Source organism: Pithys albifrons, chromosome 4 (assembly GCF_047495875.1).
Source record: "Pithys albifrons albifrons isolate INPA30051 chromosome 4, PitAlb_v1, whole genome shotgun sequence".
Taxonomy (NCBI): domain Eukaryota; kingdom Metazoa; phylum Chordata; class Aves; order Passeriformes; family Thamnophilidae; genus Pithys; species Pithys albifrons.
Genome location: NC_092461.1, coordinates 69,520,009 through 69,547,584, shown reverse-complemented (window position 1 = coordinate 69,547,584; position 27,576 = coordinate 69,520,009). Strand labels below are relative to the sequence as shown.

The following is a 27,576-nucleotide window of genomic DNA, read 5'->3' as shown; positions in this document are numbered from 1 at the left end:
CTCCACTGCAGACATGACAGAACTGAGAAACTCCTCCTACCTTTCTATGTATCTGAAGTTTGTGTCATCTGGTCTGAAATATTTCTTTGGTTACTTAAGTCAGGTGATAGCTGTCTCTCCTAATCTACATAGATTCTCTGAGCCTGCTAATTTGAGGCCTAGCTAAAACTACTACATGAGCGAAGAGGAGATCAGCGGCTGTATCGGACGCAACAACCACAAAGTGATCGAGTATAGAATCTGTTGGCAGAAGGAAAAGTGCCAGTAAAACCTCAGCTCTGGGCCTGAGGAGAGCAGACTTCGCACTGCTCAGGGAACTAATAAGTAAGGTTCCCTGACAAAATGTTTTTGCAGGTGCTGCAGTCCATCAGTGCATCACATCCCACAGGCACAGCAGCAGGCAATTCCCAAATGTCAAAAGTTAGGTAGGCAAGGCAGAAGGCTGGCTTTGCTCAACAGGGATGTTCTCTGGCAAATAAGGCACAAAAGGAAGGTCTATGCCCAGTGGAAGCAAGGTCAAGTGATGTGGGAAGAACTCAAGGATGCTGCTTGCCATGGGTAGGAAGAAAATTCATGCGGCCAAAGCTCATCTGGAGTTGAAGCTGGCAGAAATGTGGGGGACAATAAAAGGTTTTTTTTTTTCAATTATGTCAGTGGCAATAGGCAGTTTAGAAATATCATTGGCTCATTACAGCATGAAGATGGTCACCTCACAAGCAGGGACAGAGACAAGGTAGAGGTGTTTAACACCTTCTTTGCCTATGACTTTGACATAGATGATAAAAAAGGGGGTTTCAGTGCCCTGAGCTGGAGGACCATGGCTGTGAGAATGACCAACTCCCAGGTGACCCTGAAACTGTGAGGGATCTGCTGCTCCATTTGCATCTTTCAAAATCTATGGGGTCTGATGGGATTCATCACAGAATCCTCAAAGAGCTAGCTGATGCCATCACAAAACCTCTCTTGATGATTTTCGAGCAGTCTTGGGACTCTGGAGAGGTCTCAGCTGACAAGTAACTGGCAAACGTCCCATTTTTCAAGAGGAGCAAGAAGGAGGACTCTTGAAAGCAAAGGCCTGTCAGTCTTATTTTAGTGACTGGTAAAAGTTGTGAAGAAGATTATTCTGGCAAGTATTGAAAAACACCTGAAAGACAATGCCGTCACCATGGCTTCACGAGGGGAACTCCTGCTTATCAAACCTAATTTTCTTATACATCAAGGCAATCCATGTAGCTGACCAAGGGAAGCCAGGTGATGTAATATTTTTGGATTCCAGTGAAGCTTTTGATACTGTCTCTCACAGGATCCTTCTGGACAGCATGTCCAGCTCACAGCTAGACAAACACATCATTTGGTGGGTGAGCAACTGGCTCGTGGGTCAAGAACGGAGAATAATAGTGAATGAGGTAACATCAGACTGGTGATCTGTCACTAGTGGAGTTCTGAAGGGCTCCATCTCAGGCCCTGCACTTTTTAATATCTTCACAAATGACTTGGATACAGAACTGGAAGGGATACTAAGCAAGCCTGCAGATCATACAAAACTGTGAGGAGCTGTTGACTCCCCCAAAGGCAGGGAGGCCCTGCAGACAGACCTCAACAAATTAGAGGACTTGGCAATCACCAACCATATGAAGTTCAACAAGGGCAAGTGCCAGATTCTGCACCTGAGATGGGGCAACCCTGGATGTTTGTACAGACTGGGGAAAGCAGTGCCATGGAAAGGGACCTGAGGGGCCTGGTCGATGGCAAGTTGAATATGAGCCAGCAGTGCCCTGGCAGCCAGGAGGGCCAACCATGTCCTGCAAGGCACCAGGCAAAGCATCACCAGTCAGTCGAGAGAGGGTATTGTCCTGCTCTGCTCTGCACTGGGGCGGCCTCACATTGAATATTGTGTGCAATTTTGGGCATCACAATGTAAGAAAGATATTAAGCTATTAGAAAGCATTCAAAGGAAGGCAATGAAGAGAATGAAGGGCCTTGAAGAGAATCCATATGAGAAGTGGCTGAGGTCATTTGGTCTGTTCAGCCTGGAGAAGAAGAGACTGAGGGGAGACTTCATTGCAAACTTCCCTGTGAGGGAAAGAGGAGGGGCAGGCACTGATATCTTCTCTGTGGTGACCCATGACAGGACCTGAGGAGATGGCCTGATGTTGTGTCAGGGAAGGTTTAGGTTGGTATTAGAAAAAGTTGCTTTATCTAGAGGATGCTTTGGCACTGGAATAGGTTCCCCAGGGAAGTGGTCACAGCAACAAGCCTGACAGAGTTCAAGAAGCTTTTGGTTAATACTCTCAGGCACATGGCGTGACTCTTGGGGATGGTCCTGTGCAGGGCTAAGAGCTGAACTTGATGATCCTTGTGGGTCCCTTCTAACTTAGCATATTTCTGTGAAAAATGTCAATTTCTAATAGGGAAACTTATCAAACACTTTTGCTATGAAATGTATCTACCAACTACATAGATATCAGTCTGTGGGATTTTTTTTGGAAAAAGTCTTTTCTCACCAGTCGTGATAATTCCCATTCTGTGAATCTTTTCCATGAGAAGATAGCTAAGATCAGGTATTTTTGAAAGGTTATCAGGTTACTTACTCACCTCTTGTCTCAACACCTAAAACATTGTCCCAGTTCAGCAGGTGGGACCAGTTATCACTGTGTGTGGGTGATCAAAGCTGTGTATTCTACCCCCTCTATTCATTCCCCAAGGACAATGGACCATTAGCAGCAGCTGCCCAGGGAGTCATTAGCACCGTCACACCCAGCCTGAGGGGGTGTGGCTGCTAATGGGCCATTCAACAATAACCCCTGCCTCCCAGAGTTAATCACCCATTGTGTGACTCCCGCCCTAGGGGAGGGACTGGGTGCTCCCTGAGGGTACATAAGTGGTGGGTAAGAAGACCTCGGGAACCACTTGTAGGATCCAGAGGAACAGCAGGACCTCGACAGGAGGAGACCGCCACTCTCGACCAGACTACAGCCATCACCTGCACCAACAGGTTTCTTACTTCCTTTTGCTTTGGACTTGTGGGGAACCACACGGGTCTCAGCATAAGGGCTAACAAACCCCTTTGCTGGGGTTTGTGAGTTGAAAGCAATTTCACTTTGTGTCAGTATATTTATGGTAATATCTTTCATTAAATTGTAACTCTGACTTAAAATCTCTCTTGTGGTGGGTCCATTTCTCCTGCTGGTTTACCTTTAAACCAGCACAAACATCTTCGAAATTAATAAAACCACATTTTTAGATTTTAACAAACTTAACATCTTATACCTTTCACTTATTCATGAGACTTAAAATATGCCTTGCACAAATACTTACCAATCTTTGATTTAATCTCTTATTTTCCTCTTCTTTCATCTGCAAAGTCTGAAAGAAAATCTCATCTGATTAACTAATTACTACACTTTATACAGTACAAACATTTAAAAAAAGTTGTGATATGACTAGCGCCTGACTACTTATACAATACTACAGCTTTCAGTTCTAAAACAAATATCAAAACATCTTTTGAAACAAGACATGCAAAAAAACCTTGAAGTCTAGCAATTATCCCAGTGCTACAAAACCTACTGCTAAGGTACATTTACCTCCATACTCATACTTTGCTTTCAGTTAGAAAAGCAAGTCCCTGATAGAATAGCAAAAGAAATAATATATTATCATGTTATAGCTTCTACCCATGTCAAATTCTTTGTAATCAGATGACAGAATAAAGCATGTAAGCACTTCTGTCAGTAACATCCAGACACTTGCATCATAGAGAGCCACAATCCATTAACAGAAAACATTCCTGTTCTCTATCTGGTCAGAGATTTTAGTCCAAATGATCCTAGAAAGCTGAAAGCTGAAGACATTTTTTTTTACAGTCAACATTAAAATGGTGAGATGGAATTAGACAAGACTGGACAGTTAGAAGTTCCTAGAATCTGAAATATTCCAGTGTAACTACTAGGGGTCAATCTCACCTTCTACCAAGAATACAGCCTAAGAGGAAAAATTACTAATTTCCATGAGAAAGCAGTAAACCAGTGTCAATTCCATCTGTTTTTTACATCTTAATTTAAAAAAGTAATCGCAACTACACCACAAATAATATATTAATGCTTCTCTTGAATTACTTCAGTGAATTGTGCTAATCTAAAAAGAGTACAATGAAAAAAATGTGCACTAAAATTATATTTATAATCCTTGCAGACATTACTTGCATCAGAGTATATAACTGCTCACAGCACAACTTCACATGTACGTATTTGTAAGTACTTAGTTGTAACACGACCTCACAAACAATCTACTCACTCTTTCTAACATCATTATCCTCTGCTTTTCTTCAGACATATGGACAGTTTCACTAGAAGAGAAAGAAAATGGCTAGGCTAAAAATGAAATTTCTTTACATGATCAAAAATATCTTTTCCACATTCCCCCCAACCATCTTCAATCAGTGAAGAGTGCTGTAGTATTTGCTAGCACAGAGGAAACAGCATAGAAAGATACCTTAAGAACCAGCACTGACATTTCTGCCATGTTTTTGGGTTTTTGTTTTTCTGTTCTTTAAACCAAGAAGATTCTTTTTTGCAACAGACAGTGAATTTTCAGTCATCGATTAATCTATCAAGTTAGATGAGGATTTTCTTGGCATTTTGCATTATTTTCAAGACATCAGGATGAAAGATATAGCTCCAAGTGCTTTAACAGGTAACCCTTGATAGTGCAGTTCAGCTCTATGACATCCTATTTTCCTAGTCTATAGTTTAAAGACTACTGTGGAATAGTTTAAAGTGCCCTGGGACTCTCTGGTAGAGACACTAAATGTGAACTTGCCAATTGTTTCCATTTACCTCTGAGATAAACTGAACACTGGGGCATAAGATAATACATCCTAATATGAAATTTCTTAAGAACGTAAATAAAACAATTAAAATGTATTTTAAAAGCAGTTTAATGGGGAAGAAGCAATGTATTTTTCAGTCCAAATTGATTTGATTGGAAAAAGAAAATGGACAAGTTCCAGGATGAAATATACTAAAAATCCAAGCAAAATGCCAAGCAGAACTAGCAAATTATAATTAAGCCATGCTAATCATTACCTCATTTCAGTTAAAAGGCTGTTTAGCTCTCATGTAATAGAAAGTAGTCAACATAAACCAGTAACAAGTTCTGTCTATTTATTACCTCTTAATACACTGATCCATGGTTTTTTTGTTCACAAGCTTACTGTTACAATTCTACTTTTCTTTTTGTAAATCTGTTTTGAGAGTTTAGGACTAGAATGAGTCCTGTAAGAAAAACCGCTCCTTCTTAAGATAGGGTACTTCCTTGTTTTATTATCAGTTCTAATTTAGTTTGCTAAGCAACAACTGTTTTCACCTTCACTCCCACAAAGCTACTTAGTGCTCTGGGTATGTGATTCTGGGTTGGGGTAGCATTGGTTGTGATGGACATTGATTAAAATGAATTTATCTGACATCTGTGCTTTTGTTCCTCTGGCAAAAACCTCGCATAAACCCAGTCAGAATCCTTACTTCTGTGAAAGGTAGGGAGAAGTCTGGGACTGTTCAAAAGGCTAGTGGCATGAGACACTGTTCAAAAGATACACTGGTAACATGTAGCCACCCAGCTCACTCACCATTACAATTCTTCTTCTGCTTGACTTACATTTTGTATACTTAGGACTATTTTTTTACCTCTGTTGTGGGGCCAAGTTTCACCTTTAAGTTGCACACTGGAAAGTCATCAAACCTACACACTTCTGATGATTGTGACACCACCATTGTATGCACAGGTACAGAAAGGATATTCGATATGCTCATTTGTAGTTCACAAAACCCAACAGCAAACATTTCTGGAACAAGAGCATGCCTTGTGTATTTCTACTACAATGCCCCACACTTACTGCACAGCCATCATACTGGTCTCCATCGTGGAGTCCATTCTCCCCTCAGGCCCAAAGTCAGGAACCAATCTGTCTGTGTCTGCGGGAATATCAGCCGCACAGGCTCCACAAGGTTCTGATGCTGCTGCCGAGTAGGTTGATGGAGAAAGATTACTACTTCTCAGTTTATTAACTTCTTCCTCAAGCTGCTTCTTCTCTTCAAGCAAGCGAGCACGATCTTCAGAAAGTGTTTCAATCAAATCTATGACACAAACAGAAATCCTTTCAACAACAACAGTATTAAAGATAAAACCAATCTGGAGTAAATGGAATAGTCCTATTAGAAAAGATGAATAGTTCTTCAGAACTTTGCTTACCCTTATCTTTTTCTTGCTGTTGTGTAAGCACTTTTAATTTGTCACTAAGATCATTAATTATATTTTCTTTTTTCATTTTCTCTCTTGCCAGAACAGTGTTAAAGTTGGTCTGAAAACAAAAAGGAAGTATTACTGAAATAAGAAATGTACTGTATAAATGTAAAGCAAAATACATCACTAGAACAAAAACATACAAAAGACAGCATGCATTTCAGTTTTCTAAATTATAATTAAACAAGGAATTAAAGCTTGTTTACTTGTTGCTTTTGGGAAGAGATAAAATCTCTGTAACATTTTATTTTGATGTTTCTCTGCAACGATTTTTTTTAATTTTATTTTTAACCCTCTCATTCCCCCAAGCCCAGTACACCCAAATAGTACCATAATAAAGAAATCACTGTAAAAAAAGAATTTGTAAGTTGGTATTTTTTCTTCAAATATAATATATATATAATATATTTCAGTTAATGCATAATAGCTGTATATTTTATATTTAAAGCAGTTACTTTAAGGATTAAAGTTACTAAGACAAAGTTGAACAGCATCAGGATATGTTACATGCAATAAAAAAGAAAAATATCACTAATTAAAAATACATTTCAAGTCATGCATTAATGACTCAAGAACAATGAATTAATGCAAAAGACATGAAAGAATCCTGGTTAATAGCTTGAAAAACAACATAAAAAAAGAGGCCAGCATAGCCATTGGTATCAATTCAACAATTCTTTCTGCTTATTCAATCCTTCTACTGACCATTATGCCCCCACCCCTTTTACACTTACTATGCTACTGAAGAGAGACAAAAACTACCAATACCACCTATTAAAAGGGCATTGTAAATTCATTTCAATATTTCTGTGAATGTTAAGATTGTCTTGACCTATGCCTCCTCACTCTCAAGTCCCACAAAATGCTACACACCTTACATAGTGCACAGCAGCCTTTTATATACGTCTGCATTACAAAACTATCACACTACAAACATAAGGAACACCTCTAAGAAAAGTTCACAGAGGAAACAAACAAACAAACAACAAAACCCAAGAAAGGTGGAGTTAAATACCCAAAATATTCAGTAATCAGCACAGCCAGATACACTTGTCATCTGGGTTTAAGGTATTTGTCCTGGTTTGTGGTTGGTTTTTTTTTGGGTTTGTTTTTTTTTTTTTTTGTTTTGGTGGGGGGTTGTTTGTTTGTTGTTTTAACAAAAAGTTCCAGCTTTCCCTGGAATTTGCTGTGAATGCCTCAGAACCTTTTCTTCCATGCTTTGCTGCAAAACCAAAGAATACTATTTGATAATGAGGAAAATTGAATGTTAAGGAATATTGTGATAGAAAATAAATCTAATGATTACCAATGTACAGGAAAAAATTCCTGTAGATTGACTACGTAAGGCTCACTTCACTATTAATGCTTACAGTCCAAGAATTTCAATAATATGCCTTTCATTATAGCTCTCTGCAATTTCATGTTCTATGCACCAAGTGATTCATAGCATTCATTCACCAAGCTGGCTGATCCCTACCCTGTCTCTTGTCCTCATTTGATCCCATCACAGCTAAAGTAGAGGTGCTTCAAACAAAAAATCCTTTCTCAGTGTTTAAATGCAACAAAGTTGTAGATAATAGCTGTTGCTAACAGGGATTTAATTTAAGAACTCAAAACTTATCTACAAACACTGAGAGACTCAGGATGTTTTGAGAGGAAGACATGTGGACACAGATACAAAATATTAATCCAGTGCAATATGATTTTGTATCAAGTGCATAGTATTTCTAAGTTTATTATGTCAACTACAACATTAGCTTTAAATCTCAAACATTACATGCCCTGCCAAACAAGGTTTAAAAGCCAGTAAGCAGCATTCCAAATCAGGACTCATAATAATTAATTTAGTGTTGTCCACAAATTTTGTAATAACTGGTATCTTTCTGCAGTTAAAGAGATGAATGAATAGAAATTTCAAGCACTTAAGCAAAAGAAATCACAAAAATTGAATTTGGATTGCCCAGTTGTTTGGTTGTTTGTTTGTTGTTTTTGTGTTGTTTTTGAGGTTTTTGTTTTGGGTTTTCGTGTGTTTTTTTCCGTTTGTTTGGTTGTTTTTTTTAAATGCTTAAGTGTTGGATTCCATTAGCACATTATATCCTGGCTTCAGATCATCACACAAATTTAGAATGTGGAAGTGTTACACAGCAAAAGAAAGCCTTACTCTAACTTCAAAACAGCAAAAGAACATATAATTGTCACAGGAGCAAAAGTAATAATTAAAAAAAACAAACAGCTTTACCTGCTGCTCTGCAGTGAGTGATGTTCTGATGTTCTGCATTTCCTCATTCTTTCTTTTCTCTTGTTCTTCAAGTTGCTCTAAGAATTTCATTTTTTCTTCCTGAAGTTTCTCTTGAAGTTCAGCAACTAAAGCTGATTCAGCAGATGATTCGGCAGGAGGACTTAAAAAAAAATGTTTAAGCTTTAAATTTGCAGCATACACGGAGTCCCAGAATACATGAAATAAGCATATACATAAAAAGTTGGAAGTTCATTCTGAGATGTTATTTCCGAAATACTTGGTAAGCACTGTCTTACAATTAAGTCATTACTAATCTTCAATTCTACCTTTAAGTCATGAGCATCTCACTAATTCTTATTCTTGGGCATTCTGGTCTTTTATTGCACTACACTGGTGTTAACATTGAAGTTTTGTTGAGCGGAGAGCTTTTGTTTACACTTTTCTAACAGAAGGTGTGGAAAGCCGTAAAAAGAACAAACCGCGATCAACTTCATGAAGATTCTTAGTATGTCAAAATGCAAATCCTTCGGAACTATAACATAATTAAAACAATTCAGCAGTAAATGCGATGCTAAGGAATCCAGATGTGAAACTCCAAAATCTGGATTGCAAAACCCAGAGGACAGTAGTAATTATCATAAAGGAAGGAAAGCATCAACAGCCATGGAGGCAGAAAGGATAACAACCTTAAACGGCTTTTGAAACAGACAACATTACATAGGCCAAGTATTTTCCATCACTGGAGCAAAAACAGTAGCTATGCTCTTCTCTATTTTGGCTTGAGTTATCAAGAACCACCACTGGAGAAACACTGGAATAGAGAAATCCTTTTTTTGGGCAACATTTGTGAAAACATGTATTATTTTAAATTTTTATTATTCCTCTGCACCAGAATAATATTTAAATCATATTAATATTATACATATTTAAACCCAAATAGCTGCACTAAACCGAAGCAGGAATTGTTTGCCTTTCAAATGGGCTGCCTGAACTACTGACTGCAAACAACAGCCAAGTAAAGGATATTGTTCTGCAAAGGATGCTCCCACATGACAAGCTTTTGTGTCTCATCACTCTATCAGGCATTACATTTACACATTTAATCTGCAAAGGTCTCAGGAACTACAGCAGTAGTGACAATGCCTAACTTTTTTACTGTTTTCAAGATACCAAAAGCATGTATCTTCAGATTGGGGTTTCTTTGTAAGAACACTCTAAGATGACAGAGGATATATTTAAGAGTACAGCCACAGTCCTACCATATGGACATACACTGAAGGTACAAAATATTATGCAGTAGCTAAGCCCATAAGAAGCTGTAAATACAAGAGCACTGAAAGCCAAGTGAAGTTCTTAGTGAGGCAAACCAATATTTGACATTTCAGAAATCAGAAATAAAATAAGTAGAGAACAAAGTAGGTCATAAAACACCTAATATATTTTTTTCCATGGAGAAAATATTTTCATGCTCGATTAAATTTTAATTTATTTCTAAATGAAGTATAGCTAAGAGAGAGAAAGCATGTGCTCTGTGGAGAAGCTTCACTACTGATGGTCTGACAGAAGTGGCTGGACAATGCCAAGGCTGGGAGATACCAAAGCAGTAATTCAGTTTTCAAAGCAGTCAGGATTCCTATTCTAACTTTAATATACTTTACCTTATAAATATTTTAACTGACCAGCAATATGCTTATCAACAAAAGTCATCAGAAAAATTGTCATTTTCAGTTGGCTAGCACTACATAGTGTAGAAAGGATAGATAGGAGAGTTACAAACGCCTTGTGGTTCTGTTATCTTTCCTAATCAAAATTACTTGGATTTCCAGACACAGAAAACCACTATAATTTTCATACAGTGGTAACACATGGGTCACAAACATTTCCTTGTCGCCTCTAAATGTTTTTGTTAGTTTTCACGAAAGTTCAAAAACTGAATCCCTGATATCAGTACAATATTCAAGTCAAACTGAACAATCCATCTCTGTCTGTGCCTCCCAAATGGCTAATGCAACACTACTCTTGCAGAAAAGAACATTTATCTGGCAAGCATATAGGTACATGCCAAATAAAAGTTGCTTTCTATCAATACAAGTTAACTGCTAAACAATGACTGAGTGAGGATAATATGCCAACTCAAGTTGCTCACGAAGCTTGGGGTTTTAAAAACTAAAGAAAAAACCAAACCAAACCAAAAACGAAAACCAACCAAACAAACAAAAACAAAAAACCCATCCAAACAACTGAACAGTGACTGGGAAATATTAAGACAGATTCACTAAACATATATGTCCTCCAGAGATAAAACATAATGTTTGATTCCTACAGAAAAAACTAACAGCAGAATAAAGGCATACGAAGAAGCCTTTGGAGGCAATAAATATTTCAATGTGAAACTAAAAGTTAAATTACTTAACAGAACATATAAAACTACCAGCATTTCTTTAGACTGAAGCAGATAATAATTCTTTGAAATACATTATTATCTGTTTTATCCTAGTTTGGCTAAGGATACACACACCTGTGTTCAGAAGTTCATATTCAAATGTAGGTGGATTTTTAAAAGTCTGCTGACATATCTACATCTTTTTCCTGTTAAGCCAAGTTTTCCAAACTTCTACAGTACATTAATACACAGAAAATGAAAAGATAGAATTTATTTTTGTTCCTCTCATTTCACCATATTAAGACAGTATGTTCTTCAACTAAGCTGTTCTTAAGTCTCATTATATCCCAATCTTAATTCAAAGAGTGTGATTTATCTTGATGCATTTTTTTATACACTGACATACAAACAGATACTAACACAATATTTAATGATGGATATATTTACATATGAAAATCCTGAGGTAGCAGACAATTCAAGTGAAGCAGCTACTCCCGTTTCCCTTGCACTAAGGGAGTTGTGTGCATGTTGGACCCTCTGCATAATCTCCCCTCTTCTTATTTTTTTAACATTACATTGATATTCGAAAGTTAAAAGCTGACCTAAGTCAGTACTCATGTTCTGCAGTATTATTCCAGCTTTTATGCCCATTCTGTCCATTTTATTGAACTTTTCCCATTTCATATACCTAATATATCTTATACCTAGTATATCTTAATATACTATAGTATAACTTAATACCTAGGCAAAAAATTCTCCACTTGGGTATTTTATAGACAAGATCTATCTGGTGCATTCATTTATATTACAAGAACATAAATGACAAACTAGCTTTCAAAATAAAATATTGTTGCTGAGCATTAGTCACATGGAAAAATTCTACTATTTCCATTCCGTAACAACATAATCTAATCTGCTGACAGGCATTACAACCTAATAAGTAGATATGAGAAGTCAGAAAAAATAATTCTATGCATTCTTGGCAAGGGAAAAATATATTTTTCTTTAAAAAATGAAAAAATCTCTGCAGAAATTAACAAAGAAAAACAATGACATTAGGATATTCTGTAAGATTATGTTGCACACCTGTGCTTCATTATGGAGCTCAAACTGAAGACCCTGAAATACATAAATGTGGCAGCAAAATACAATGGAACTCTAGGTGGCCACAGGACAGTCTTAGCCAATCTTATATAAATTCCAACACAATTTTTCATGCCACAGTTATCACCAACCTGGTCTACAGTTAGCCAATAAAACAAATTTATCAGCCACTGCATGGTAACAGCAGAGCAAAAGATAGGAAAGGAGCAAGAGGCTGAGAACCCCAAAATCGGAATTTTAAGTACCTTGCTATTGTGGAAACATTTCTTTAACATAGCATTACAAGACTGATATAAAAAACCTTCATTGCTTTCAGGAAATAATATTGTATAAGATATTTTACAATCTTTCAGATTAACTACAGACATGGGAACCTCATTACTTCTAAAACAAAATTAACTTGAAATGTGAATATAGAAACCAACCCAGACAAACACTATCACAAATACACAGAAATTTTACTTACTTCATAGTGTATCATTAATATACCATACTGATTATTGTAAAATACTGGAAAAACACAGTAACTTAATTCTTACAGTACCTCTGATTTACTTGCATTTCAAGTTGTTGTATTTTTTCCAAAAGCCCTTTTTCAGCAGCTTCCCTCTGTAATTCAAACTCTTTACAAGCAGTTTGTACTGCATTCTCTTTTTCACAATTGAGCTTCTGAATAAGCAACTGCCTGTCTTGTTCTTGCTTAGATACTAACAGTTCTTTCTCTTCCTTTAGGTTATGAATAATAGCTTCATATTTTTCCTGCTGCTCACAGAGAGACAACTTTTCTGTTTTTTCCTTTTCTAGGGCACTTGCTTCCAACTCTAACTTACTCTGTAATTCTGTTATTTGCTCTGAAAGTCTTTTTTCTGCCTCAGCAGTTTTTTGATGAAGAAGCGTTACTTTATTTAATTCAGTTCTAAGCAAATTGGATTCTTCTTCGTATCTATCTACGAGCTCAGAAATGCACTGATCTTTCTCCATTGTCATCAGAGTCCTTAGTTCTGATAAGCCCACTTGATATTCATCACTGCTAATTTGTATTTTATTGTTTAATTTATCTATCTCCTTTTTTAAGGTTTCAGTTTCCTTATCAATCTGAGATCTTAACATCTCCTGTTGCTGGTTTTTGCTTTCTTCCAAAAGAAGCTTCATTTCATCAGTTTCTGCCTCTTTCAGGGCAAGTTCAACTTCTAATTTGCACCGTAAATCAGACAGATCTGAAACCTTGAGTTGTAACTCTTCTACTTGTTGCTGTTTCTCTTGCATAACTACTTCATGAGATTCCTGCATTTGTTCAAGTCTATGCTGGTTCTCTTTTTTTAATTTATCCAAACAGTCCTTGTGCTCAGCTAGCACCTTCTCAAATTCCTGTAAATGCCTGGCTTGTAGGTTGCTTTCCAGTTCTTTTAAATGGCTTTGCTCTAAGCTCTCGAGTTCTGCCCTCAGGAGTTGTAGTTTTTCATTGTTTTCAACATGAAGCTTTTTCAAGTCTTCAAGTACTATTTCACGTGACTGTCTCAGTTCTTTAATTTCAGAACTTTGTGTCTCCATTTGGCATTCTAATTCAAGTAACTTCTGGTCTTTTTCATTCTGGAGGCAAACTACAGCTTCTTTCTCATTTTTTACCATTGCAAATTCATCATTCTTATTCTGAAGAACTTCCTCAAGTCCTAATAAGTCACCTTTTAACTTCTTAATCTTCTTTTTATTTTCTTCCCCATCCTCCAATAATTTATTAATTTTAGTCTCATATTCACTTTTCAAAGACTGTAATTCATTTTCATGTTTATCATTTAGTGTTTTTTCAAGTGAAAGTTTTACCTTCTCAATTGTATTTACTATTTCTAAGGAAGTGCATTTTAAAGAATTAGAAAAGTCACACTGTTCTCTTTGTACAAGTGTTCTAAAGTGGCAAAGATCTTCTTTTATGCCTTTTAAATGTACCTTGGAGTCTTGGGCAATAACCCTACACTTCTCCATGCAAACATTGAGAGAAGCATTTTCTGCCGAAACATCCTTTACACAAGAACTGGTATCTTGCATACGCCTACTGTCTATTGCATTGATAACTGAAGAATAAAGAGATTCCACCATCATTTCTGGACTTTGTGGGTCACTTATTACATTAGGAGATACTGGATTTTCTTCTATTACAAATTCATTTACTGCTGACATAAAGTCAGATTCTGGACTTTCTGCTAATGAATCCAAGTCTAATGATCCCTGCTTAAGAGCTTGATCCAAGTTCGGATGGGCAATAGTTTCAAAATCAAATGTATGAGCATCAATGCTGTCTGGAGACAATTCTTCTAAGGGAGCTGGGGGACAGACAGGAGGACACAGGGGACCCTGAAGACTGAGTGATGGAGGCGTTCTTGAAGAGGTAGCAATTGCAGTTCCTGTTGCACTTTCCATCCTTGGTGTGGTAGCAGATTGTGGCGAAGCTTGGCTATTGGAGGCCTACAAGTTATAAAATATGAAATAAACACTTAGAGTGATTGGCAAAAGTGTTAATACCAAAATTGATTAAAAATTACCAGGCAAAACAAGAACTTGAAAAAATCAGCCTTATTATTCATAAGATTCCCAAATATGTACTACTAAAACTTAAGTAAAAATTGCAGAAATTCAGAGATATTTTCCATTAAGTTTCAAAAAAGCATCACTTGTAAACACGAACAGTAAACATTTATCTAGCCAAAAGTTCTACACAGATCATATTCAACTGTATTTGAGAAGACCAAAACATAACTTTGAATGAAAAAAAATATGAAGTAACTAGTCAGAAATACATTTCGTTTTCTAACAGCCTACTGATTGCAGTTTTCCTAATTATTTTGTTACTAGAATGTTTTTATTTTATTATTGCCAATCCCATTATTAAAAAAGCATGGTAACCCAGTCATTATTAGCATACTCTACTAAGGTACACAAAAAGCTTTACTATATCAAAACTGTTGTCTACTAACATACCAAAAACATGTATGAACTGTTCTGCATGTGAGAGTGTAGAACTACAACAGTATAATGAAGGACATATTCTAATTAAAAGCAACATTCTGACTTTTCAGAATGCAAGACATCACAGCCAGAGTGGATTTTTGACTCCCTTCATAGGCTCCCACTAGTCCCAATTTTTCCCATTTTACCTCTAGACCCTGCATACCACCTAAAAGGTCCCTCAATATTCAGCTGAAAAGCTAATGGCTAGAATAACCACCCATGACAATCCATGACTAACAGCAGCTTGTAAACCAATATAAACATCAATTAAAGCTGCTCCACCTCCATGGAACTATGCCCAAGCAATTCTGGCCAATTCCATGCTTTTGATTCTTAAAAGGCTAAAAACTTCAAACCAATTTTTCAATTAGTTGTGATAACAGTTTAAATCTCAATATCATCAGTTCTTGTTCAATACTGTATGAATTATAAAGCAGTATCTCAAGTTCTAGTGCATACTCTGCTGTAAATTGCATGTTTAAAGATGAATCATTGCACATTAGTTTTATTGAAGAAACTTTTGCTATCCATTGGATTCAGCTACTTGACTGGTAACAGTTAATGGAGATTGGCAATAGTCAGCAACAGAACTCCAAAAAACCCCAGAAGTTACAGACATTGAACTACTGCTATATAAATGCCCAGTTTCTGTTTTCGCAATTTTTTACAAATGGTTGTTGGCCAGAAAGAGACCCTATCTTCCTCTGTACCATGCAAGTCTTCTCTTAATGGAGAGGTAGTGTGATTAACAATTCTTAACTGTGATTTAAGAAAAATCCATTTCCGGCTCCAATGTTCATCTATTTAGCAGAGTTGCATTTACACCTTACCTCCAATAGCACTGGCATCTTTATGGAAGTAAATCATACACTGATTTTGAAATTCAGTGATGAGAAACAAGTGCAAAAAAATCTTGAGGTCACTACATACAAAATACTGTCTTTATTTATTAAAATGGAAAGGACATGGACAAAAAAATTAAAAGGAAATGCTACTTTTTTAAGTTTCAGCATTTCCCTTGGGTTTAATTTCAGCTTAATTGTTGTTGATCTAAGAAAACTTAGAAAAATAAATGCTCAAGGGTCCAGGCTGATACATGCCAGAATTCAAGGCATACTTTAAGTGACAAATATTTACCATTGATAAACCAGAGCCCTAACAGTAACAAAAGCTAGCATCACAGATGTCAATAAGCACATACTAAAAAAAGCCTTTCAAAGACTCTGAATATGGGAAAGCTCAACAGAAAGCCACATGCAAAGGAAAGACAGTATCTACTTTTGGCAACCCTGCAGAATCATCCCAAAAGGTAAGTAAGGAAATAGCATGAAGAAAAAAGCAAAACCAAAAAAATTGTTACTCTGTGAAGAAACACACTAATGAACTTGTTTTCCCCATGACCTGGGGCTGTAACATATTACATGCCTCAGAAGTAAGCAGGTGTCTAGTGAGAGTAGCAGATTGCTGCTTAGTGAAGTCTTAAACCTTGTATTTTGAGTAGCTGAAACTATATGAAGACCTTGTTTACTGTTGCTACTTTCCTAAAGAGCCTGTGCCTGCCATCTACTCTGTTCACAATCTACAGGCAGCAATATAGGCATATGCCATACTCTAACTAATTTCTGTGGTAATGAAGAGGAGTCAAGAGCAAACAAGAAAAAAAATAGAAAGCAAAGACAGAGAAGCAGAATTAATTTCAAAGTTCTCAGGTACTGTTGAATTACATACCTTGTTCTATGATAAACACAGAAAAGGTGGCAACTCTTAGAAATCTCACTACAAGTAGTGTTTGAATTTAGAACTCAACTAGAACAAATGGTAAATTCATAATCAGATTTGAAAAGCCAGCTTCTCTTACAGGAGAAATTTTTAATAGAAAAGGATTGCCTAAGTTCATCACCTGCTAACCATGGAGACGACACCTTAGTCATCTTAGCCAGCTCCTACAGGCACCCTAACTTTCTCCTGAACATCTTTAACCCAATTGCTGAACTGCTTAAACTTTGCCTGTCTTCTCTAAATAAGACAGCACAGCCACATCTTTGATGTGAGACTATTAAATTACAAAGAATAAGCAGAAAGCTTTAAGAAGGAAAACAGATTTCAAAATAGTAATGAATTAAACAAATATCCACAATCATATTCTTTAACTCTGATGCAATACTAAAATAAGAAATCAGAGAGAGAAACATATTATCAATTAATGTTCTATGACTTCGAAAACTGAAACAGTAAGAGATATGGGGACACTTGGAAAGAAATGCTCTTAACACCCCCAGTAAGGTATTGGATCTCCTCTGGCTTGTTCTTTGCTCACTTGTCTGCAGTCACAACTTTTCTCTCTCGTCTAAAGCAACTCTTGAAAGAGCAGTTGATGTGTCTGATGCAATAGGATTAACTCCCACATGACACAGAAAAAGCTAAACTACTGCATTCCCAACAATCCAGGAAAACTATCCCAGTCCAATTCAAAGAACTTGGCTTCTGCTGCCACTGGCATGGAAAGAGAGGCCGGGGTTGAATGCGTATCCTTGGGAGAGTACAAGAGCAATAACCTCCTATATGTGCAACACTCAACACCTGCACAGTTGTGGTCAGCTCTGCACCAAACTGGGACAATAGCTCAGCAACAGAATGTGTGGCTGCACGAAGCTGTAGGCATCTCCAGGACAATCATTAAATGCTTATTCATCCTTCTAATTATTAAATGTAAATTCCTATCTATACTAGGGATAAAAAAGGAGTATTTTAAAAATTATTTCAGTAATATACTCAAAAAAAGAACACGGGAAAGTTGTATAATTTAAAAAACACTTCCAGATTATCTGCGGGACAAAGCAATTCAGAGAAAGACCTAGTGCCTGCCTTTCAAAAAGTAGTAACGAGAGAGAGCATTGTCTTTTGAGGATAAAATAACCTCTGACAAATCAATTTGCTTCAGTTCCAAAGAGTTCAAATGAATCACTGGAATTACATACAGAGATGGGCATTTTCAAGATGACATCATGAATGGTCCAGCTCTAACTGTGCAATGCAATTTACCCGAAGGAAAGAGACAATTACCCAAATCTGTCTAACCACTTGACATTTCTGCATCAGCCAAGAATCCAAACTGGTCAAAGCACAGCAAAGAGAGAAATGGAAAGAATATTCTTCTGATTTGGCATACACTTTTTTTTTGTGCAGAGAGATACTGATAAAAGTTTCTCAGATAGGCAAGTATGAACAAAGAAGGGCAAATCATGAAGATTTCAAAATGTCAGACAGGCTTCCTGTTTATTTTTTCTACTGTTACGCTAAATTAAAAGCTAAATTTCTCACTCTTCTGATATTGCAAGCCTTGGTGAAAAATTAATTTATTAGGATAGCTGTCACTATCCTGGTTTCTTACAAGAAAAATTTCAGGATGCTCCACATTGGCAGTGAACTTCTATATTTCAGAGCAAGGTCTATTGGAAGGACATGTTCAGAAAACTCCAAGATTTCACAGAATTTACACCACTGCCAGCCTTTTCAATGGCTGTTCAGGCCCTAATATTCTTGTTCTTAACGGCTGTTCATTTGAAAAACAATCTTCATAAAGAGAGAAAATAGCTAGGAAATTACTTAAGTTAGATGTCTTTTCTATATTATAGAACAAAGAACAGGTCAGATTTCATGTTTTACATAAATGAACAGGAGAATTATTGGAAGTTTTTCAAGCAGCAGAGAAATAAAGAGATAGAGGACTTCATGTCACCTGGTTTAAGCAGGAAATTGCTATTCAAAATTAAACATGCCAACAGCCTTAGCAATTATAGAAGATGCTTCTAGTCAGCCAAGTGCATACAAGAATTTACACCACAGATGATAAGACAGTCCCCCCAAAATGGCAATGGTTTTCTACAGTAAAGGAAACCGAATTTGAAGCAGTCAACTTCACAAACACTGCTAAATTCACCCAGAGTTTCACTGAGACATGTTGCAGTCAAAAGCCAAAAGGACCCTGTTTGGCATATTATCAAAGTCAGAGGCTGAATGCACAGAAGCAAAAGTGATTGGCAGAAACACAGTTTCCAGGGGAAGAAATCCGCTTGACAGGCAGAGTGAACCTAAGAAAAGATCTTTCTGCCATCTGTTCCTTCTATACTCAAAGAAAGAAGCTGCACAACAGCCAACCAATGCCTTAAAATCTCCTTAACTGCTAGTGCCAAAAGGACCTAAGAAGCAATCCAGAAATCTAGAGAAACAACAAAAATATTAAGTGTAATTCTACTTCTACAACTTCTGTGGAATAGAAGTATCTGTTAAGTGTTAAAAGATAGTCAATATCTTTTGACTGTTTTCTAGATATTCACTTTACTTTTCTGAAGAGCTCAAAATTCTCAGAATATTCACTAGTTCATGATTAGAAAGGAAACTTGTGCAGTAATGAGATCAACTAATATATATATATATAAATAATATATTCTACTCTTTTGTATATATCCTTTTTTTTATTAGCAAAGAAAAGAAAAAATACCTTTTGTTCATTCAGCAGGTCTGTAATGGTTTGTGACATTTCATCCAAACTCTGTGCTGCCTTTACCAGGTTATGTAGAGCACGGACATGCTGGTGAAGAGGTTCAAAGTCACAAAGTATGGGAACCCTTAAAAAGAGTAGAGAATTACTTTTTTTCCCCACACAATTAGTTTAATATTCAAATATAGTTTTATGTGTATATTTCAGCAACATTAGACTTCCCTCTGTGTAAGGCTTGTATTTTCTTCATTTCAGCTTTTTGCATGGAAAATCTAAGACTACCTTGCATTTGTTTTTGAAATTAAAGCCTTGAGAGTTTTTAAGGGGTAGTTAAGGATGAATACAACAGGCAAGTAATATCTCAGTCTTTCCTCCCAAGGGAAACATTTACCAGTAGTACCGAGAGTTACAGTAACAGTAACAGAAGAGAACTGGTAGTGATTAGATCTGTAATTGAAGCCCTTATGTTTGCCAATGACTCTATTCTTCTCTTCTGTTGGATTCTTTCCAATCCAGCTCTTCCTTTGAAGTAGCAATTAATTCTCTACTGTTTCATTTTCATGACAGGTACCCTGAATTAAAAGACTGATTAACGTTTCTGATCACATTTTAAGTGTTGCAAGATAAGCTGAAGTCATGAAGCAAGGGTTTAGACTAACAATATAGTAAAGGTAGATTACCCTTCCGTGTATTTTGCATTCTCTGCTTGGTATATAGGGCAAGTGGCTTCAAGTGTATTTTTGCAGAATTAAGATTTGAATAATAGCTCAAACATATAATTTCAGATGACTGAAACATTTTAAGTAAATTGAAACATCATTTTAATTACACAGCTCAGGGATTCAGTGGTAATAGAATAGGACTTTGCTGAGTCTCAGTTTGCCTAATGCTTGCACTTTACATGTTAAATGAAGATACCAAAGAAAATACTGCTTTCAAGTTTTTTCTGAAGCTCAGTGCCTATGCAAGGTGTGTGACAGCTTTGTACACTTGATTTACAAGTTCCCACTATTACCTAAATTCCCGCCAAATGCAATACTGAGCCCAGACACCAGGAAGAACATGACATAATCCCACCTCTATTGCCATCAAGTGGAAAACTGTATCACTACAATTTGGACCAACTGAAACAGCTTAGTGATTGGTTTTCTCACAACAGCAAGGCAAAATTCTCCCTGGAATCACCACAAATTTTCCAGGAAGGTTGCAAAATTCCCACAAAACAAAAACAAAACAAACAAAAAAAATCAAGTAAACATTAGCAATAAGATTCTATAGCGTGCACTTTTTTCCCCCTGCAAAATTGATGAGGTGCAAGCCTAAAAACGTAACAAGAAAAATAAGAAGGGTACATAAACTATAGCATGATGTGGGGAAAATCCACAGTCAAGCAGGCTAAGCTCACTACACTTATTCTTTACTCCAACAATACCATAATCAGGAATTCTGAATTAAAAAGAATGTAGTACAAAATATAGGTGAAAAAAAGCAGTGAATTCAGCTTTAAAAAAAAAAACCCAAACCAAAAGAAGAACAATCTCAGAAAATGTCTAACTGAAGATCTCTCCTAAGCGAAGGATAGTGATACATGCAACATCTGAATGTAGTCATACTGATAAATCTCCTTTTAGAAAGAACCTTACATAGAACTTGTTACTGTCCATTTCTTGCCCATTATCTTGGTTAGCATTTCTTCATTTTGATTGCTCCAGGTTTAAGACATATGAATTTGATAGCTCACTCTAGTCACCTTTTCCAGAAAGACATCTCCAGGTTCTAGATAAGAAACTAATCCTGTCAAGTTGCTTGTGAGTCAAAACAGTAGCTTTCCTGTCTATATACGCATGTCTGCCTCATTGTTGGGAAGTAAGAAACACAGAAATAGAAGTTCTACTCAAAATTATAGATTTTCATAGACAGCAGAAGCACTTGGAGAATACACTTTTTTGTAAAATCACTTTGTCAGAGAAAAAGCAGTAATTGAATACAGGAGATCTCTATGAACTCATGCTGAGCTAGACATTTATTTTATTTCCTCCTGAATATCATATAACAAAAAGCAAAAGAAAAAAATCAGTTCTGATCTGACAAAGCATACAGTTATGAGTTTATTTCAGCTTGAAAATGGCAACATTTTTTCTTTTTTTTTTTTAAAGCTATAAAGCAGCTCAAATGAACACCCATCATCCATCTCAATACAGAGTACATGGGTTCAAATCAGAGCTTGGGCACCTAAAGCAAATAGATATATATTTGCATTAAGTCAGTGAAGACCAATGCTTAAGAATGGTATCAGTTCAGAAAATACCCTTGCCTATTCTTTATGGAAAATCTGTTTAGGGGTGGAAAGCTGAAGAGAGTGGGACCACTAGGGGAAGCTATTTCTGTAACACACTATGTTTAAAAAGGTCCTTTACCTGAGTAATGGCTGTACTTCTGAAGGACAAAAAGATTGCAAAAACTGCAAGTCACTCAATGAGATATCTGGAAGCTCACTGTCAAATCTGCGAGGTTTTCGTGTCTGTAAAGAAGAAATTAATTTACACATTTTTGTAAAGGTAAAGATCACTAAGGAAGGATTAAAAAGAGCTTAACAAATAACACACTTTAACAACACAGTTTAACACAACCGATCTCTCTCTCAAAAGATTTTGTAATTATTTTTAAGAAACCATGTCTGGTCTCATCCCTCCAAAAAAACCCTGCAACACCTTTGCATTTGTAACCACTGAGTCTATCCATAGCACCTTGTGCAGCAGCAGAAAAGAGTATTTCAACTGTAAGGGACCTACAAGCATCTAGTCCAACTTCCTCCCTATTATGAAGCTTCATAAATACTATGGATGAGTTTAAAAGTTAAGAGATCAGAGATGGCACTGAAGCTTTATTTATTATGCTGCTAAACATTCAGTCAAATATTATTTCAAGGTTTAAAATACTGGACTGAGTTAAGTAGCATTCCTATTTTCCAAGTATCCTTAAAAAAAAAAGCTGGAAACAAGAAGCTAAAAATGTTAAAAAGGCAAAGTGAGATGGCAGAACCAGGGAGATAAGCTTACTTCAATGAACCAAGCTGTACGAAATCAAAGTTAACAGGCAATGCTTAATTACAGCTATACTTTTCACCCCTTCATGTTATCAGCCAATTAAGAGATGAAAAAGCTTTTCTACTCGTTCAGTGATTATCAGAAAACAGGGAGACCTTTTACTTGCTTTTACCACTGAAGTAATTTTATGGCTATATTATTCACAAGATAATTAGATAACCAAATTATTCCTCCTGGTGTCTTTTTTTTCTGACCATTAACAGCAATTTTTTGTTCAGTACCAGATACTCCTTGCTAAAAAGGAATATCAGGTTGACATTTCTTCTTCCACTACATTGCAAGTTACAAACCAATGATAATTATAGGTAATTTAAAATGGCAAAGAACACTAGCTCATAGCTTTTTTATTTGTGTCACAGATTTGTGACAAGCATATAGCTTGAATAAATTAAGCTTAGGTTTTAATTGATGAAGCTACTGTTTATAGAAATTAAATAAACCCAAAAATACGAGTACATACACAAAAGGATGGAGGCCAGGAGTCAAGTCCTCTAAACAAACGATTCCTTAGGAAAGACTTCCCTGAGAGGTGGGCAAGAAAAAGTTTATTTAAAGGAAGAAATGCAACATATAAGCAATGTCTCAACAGAAAACAATTACGTTACTGCAGTTTTAACAGCTGAACTACATTTGAAAGGATTTATAACTATGCCAGTTGTTGACAACATAAAATTGCAAATGACCACAGAACTTCAGGTAAAACCTCACCATTCAAGTAGAACTTCTCACTTTACCTAAGCCTCTTTTTCCTTAATGGTCACCCATGTGAAAAACCTCAACTTCTTTTCCAAACTTTCACTGTAATTTTGCTGATCTCCTTTCCAAAACCTTTGATAAACTTTTCCTCCATTTTCTTATTTTAGCTGTCTATTCAGAAAATAAGTTGCAGAGTTTGCAGAAAAAGCAATCGGAATTCTTTTACCAGCAACTTCATTTTTACTTTTAACTTCTGATCAAGGTCTTTAGACGTGGGTCTTAGTTCTTGCATTTTTCTTAAGTAGTCCAGAGGAAGTCATAGCAATACCCAAATATTCAGTAATGGTTTTAAAAGTGCTATTTATAAGAACAGTAAATGTGCCCTGCGAGCTCTAAACAGAAACTTCACTCAAATGTAATAATTAGAACTCTTATCTTTTACAATCAGTAAACTGATCACAACTCTCACAGTATTTCGGAAAACCTGTATGAAACAGTTCATTGCTTGCATTAATAGAATAATATGTTGTTCATAGTAGGACCACCTGACACACTTTGTGCACTTGCTATTTAAGTAAAAAAAAATTATACTACTTTGAAATTAAAACATAATGGAAGTACTTTAACTACCAGAGTTATACTTTAACGCAATTCTGATTTCACAGAAGAGAAAGTACTTACTGAACAGTTTCCCAAAAGATTCCCTTTTTGCCTTTTCAGCTTCATATAGGTGTTTCCCATCTTTTATTAAAGCACCTGCCCACTGTGAAAGGGAAATTATGTACTTAGTTGCTAATTTATACATTGACATAAACATGTGGTCTCAAAATCATTTACTTACCTCCCTGTAGTGTTTTATGAACATTTTTCTTCTCACCACCTCAACAACAGCTAGACAGTACATCTGAGGAACAGTACTGAGAGCCTCTACAACTTTGACCCTTTCTAGGAGTTCTGTTACAAGACGAAGCAATGCTTGTAGTTTCTCTCCATCTTGGTCAGCATGAAGCATTACAAAACAACACCACCTACAAAAGCAGGTTACATTTTAGAAGACCACAATGTAGTAATTTTTTATTTTTCATTTAAATTAGATTAGCAACATGTCTGGATGAAATAAACAATAACATTGCTTCACATGGGACAACAACAGACTATCTGAAAGTACCAATCTATTCAGAATTCAGTAGTCACCTTAAAAGTTCTCAGTTAATTTCTTACAGTAACATATCCGCATCATTGCTCAGAAAATTAACATTTGCCACCATTTAACTGATGTATTGTTTTTGGAAAGAAATGCTCTTAGCCTAAATAACCTTAGAATCAATAATAATGTAACTTTCTTCAGTAGAATTAAAAAAAGCTGATACATACTTAGTAAAAAAAACCCACACCATTTTTAGTTTATAAAACCTTACTGAAATGCTTTAGAAGGAGATATTAAGAGTAGGAATATTGTCAAAGAAATAAGAACAAAACTCTATTCAGGAAGTCCACACGATCCACACACACGATATGTAACAGTTCCTGTAACACAAAAATTCTTGCACTTTGTATCTTCAATTATCAATGATACAATCAATATATTAATTCAAGCACTGTCACCAACGTACCTAAATCCCAGGATAACTACTGAAAAGGTGATCAACTGGTGTGCTTGAGGAGCAACATTACAGCAACTCTGCCACCAGAGAATAACATATGGTGGAGGTATATCCCACAAGGTAACAAAAAAAATGAAATTGCTTTTATTAAGAGAAGTCAAGTAAAAGTGAAACAACAAATACAAACAAGGTAACATTAAACAATTAGGAACACATACTAACAGGGGAAGTGTAAGTCATGAACTCCTGACTTTCTTATAGTAATGATTTCCTTAGGACACACATTCCTTCAACAGCCTTGCTGCAAGTGGAAGCACGTTGAAAAGCTGTAACTTACTTCAGTCGGACTTGCAGATTATTTGCAAGCTCTTGTTTGGCAGTGGTGCATTTCTGTTTAATATCTAACAGTTTTCTGTGATTAGTTAACATAATCATCAGCTGATTTGCATGACTCAAACACAAATCAGGCAGCACGGAAGGATCTTTCAAGTTCTCAGCTCTCTTCTGATTAGCCAAAAATCCCTAAAGAAAGAAAGACATTTGTTACACAAGTTTTGTGACAATCAAAAAGCATAGAAATGATACATCTTCTTTAGGAATGCAAGAATTTTAATAAACTTACTGCAACCATTGACAAGTATAACAGAAGTAATCCAGTCCAAGCCAATCCTACCCAATACTTCACTCCCAAACAGTTACCCACACAAACCTAAACATCAGTGAAAGATCACAAAAGTCAATGGTGCAGAAGAATAGCTACTAGGATAGAGGGAATCAACCATTATTCTAATTCCCGTAAACAACTATCTTATTAACTTCTGGTATATGCAAGTCTTAATACCAACTTAAAGCATGTTCAATACTACTGTTGGCTAAAGAATATATATTTTTCAAATAAAGAAATTCACAATACAGTAATTCTTCAGTACAGAAGTTGCTTAGAGTTCAGTAAGGGGTTGATATCCTAGTGAGAGCAGCACAGAAATCAAAGTAAGTATCAAACAAGTATATTAAGTGTCATGAAAAGGAAGAAGATGCAAGAGAATACTGAAGAATCAACCCCTTACTGAACTCTAAGCAACTTCTGTACTGAATGAGTAAAGACCCTCTTGGAAACAAATACTGGCCAGAAACATTTTAACTGTATTTATTATCTGAACCAAGAGAATCAATACCAAAAAGGTGGGGAAAACTGTTATTGATGAAGAGGACAACAGCCCTATCAAAAGAAGTTGGGTTGTTTAGTCAAGGAAGACAAAGACATTGAAGAAACACAATGTAATAATCGTTAGGAAATTGACAAGCAGCAAAATGAAAGGCAGTATGGGCATGAGACAGATTTGAACTAGTCAAGAATACTTCCAAATCTCAGATTAACAGGTGTTTATAAACATTAAGACAATCAGATTCTACATCACTTTGCAACAAGATTAAAGAAGTTAAAAAAGTAATTGCTTTTAAATAGCAGCTCATTAAGCTTTTCAAATGAATCACATGACACTAAGCTTGAAGTTTAAAACTGGATGCAGTGAGCTAGAAAATTTCAGCTTTACTTTCAGTTGCAAAAGATTATCCATAAAGTTAAGTATTTTTTGGCATTTCTGTATTCTCATCTTTAAACTAAAATTTAAACTAAAATTACCCTAATGCAAATCAGAGAGAAAAATCTCAGTGTACTTGAAAAGGCCAATTAAGAAGAACTGTGGATGGGGAACACCAATAAATTGTGGAGAAATCCAGTATGTAAATTATCAATTGGTGTCCCAAGTTCTTGCTTCTCTAGGCCTGATCAGGTCACAGGATTCATGACATGTGGCTCATGGTCAAACTAAGAAGAGTCCTGAAAAACAGGTATGAGATTTTCCTGAGGACTATTTCCAAATCAAAAAGGCAATTCCAATCATGGAATATTTTAAAAAGTTTTAGACTGAAATTCATACAATTAATGGGGAAGGCAGTCAGTGGTGTAATAAGGAGCTAAGAAGACCCTGAAATACTATAAACATCGAAATCTAAGGTTTTCTTCGATATAACAAGAAGCAGAGGAAAATAAAAGTACAGAACCATAATCAAGGTCACCTGCCAAACAGTTTGACTGTTTAGCAGAGCTAACAGAAGAGTAACACTTCTGTGAACCAAACTGATAGAAATGTATTTTGATGCAATAAAATATTTTTAAGAGCTACACTACTAATAGGGAAATTTAAAAAAAAAAATCAAACACAAAGAAATGTTGGAAAGAATAAGCTCTTGGGCAGAATCATGCTGAAAGATTAGAGAGGCTCCAAATTTTTATTATATAATGCCACCTGCTGACCGCAGCTCTATCCACTCATCTTACAAATCCCAGCATCCATAGAAAAAAAACAGTTTTCAAATTTATAAAGGCAGGTTTCCACATTAAATGCTAAGGGCTGGAGATCCAACTTTTGAACTGGCTGTGAAATGGTCAGTTAATTGAACAGCCTGATAGAAAGCGTAAAAACTCCTAAGGCAGGTCCAGGAAAAAGGAAATTAACTAAGCAATGAGGCCATCAGGCAGCAAATGAATTTGTTCTGTGAGACAAGTTTGGTCTGAATTTTAATAATCAAACTGAGGTTCATGTAGAAAATCAACTCAAATTCTGGATAGAACATCA

General features: G+C 36.1%; 1 protein-coding gene across 5 annotated transcripts in view; it reads right to left on the bottom strand.

The window, feature by feature from the left end:
- The window catches only part of RB1CC1 (RB1 inducible coiled-coil 1), a 73,671-nt gene that overhangs the window by 8,604 nt on the left and 37,491 nt on the right, over nucleotides 1-27,576 (bottom strand). For all 5 annotated transcript variants that reach the window (XM_071554540.1, XM_071554544.1, XM_071554541.1 and 2 more), the window contains 12 exons: nucleotides 25,275-25,459; nucleotides 24,175-24,361; nucleotides 24,015-24,096; nucleotides 23,098-23,159; nucleotides 21,948-22,051; nucleotides 19,531-19,657; nucleotides 12,571-14,486; nucleotides 8,540-8,699; nucleotides 6,250-6,358; nucleotides 5,894-6,134; nucleotides 4,297-4,348; nucleotides 3,319-3,366 (listed from right to left, as the gene is read on the bottom strand). In XM_071554540.1, coding sequence (XP_071410641.1) covers nucleotides 3,319-3,366; nucleotides 4,297-4,348; nucleotides 5,894-6,134; nucleotides 6,250-6,358; nucleotides 8,540-8,699; nucleotides 12,571-14,486; nucleotides 19,531-19,657; nucleotides 21,948-22,051; nucleotides 23,098-23,159; nucleotides 24,015-24,096; nucleotides 24,175-24,361; nucleotides 25,275-25,459 — 3,273 coding nt within the window. The remainder of the gene's footprint in view (nucleotides 1-3,318; nucleotides 3,367-4,296; nucleotides 4,349-5,893; nucleotides 6,135-6,249; nucleotides 6,359-8,539; nucleotides 8,700-12,570; nucleotides 14,487-19,530; nucleotides 19,658-21,947; nucleotides 22,052-23,097; nucleotides 23,160-24,014; nucleotides 24,097-24,174; nucleotides 24,362-25,274; nucleotides 25,460-27,576) is intronic.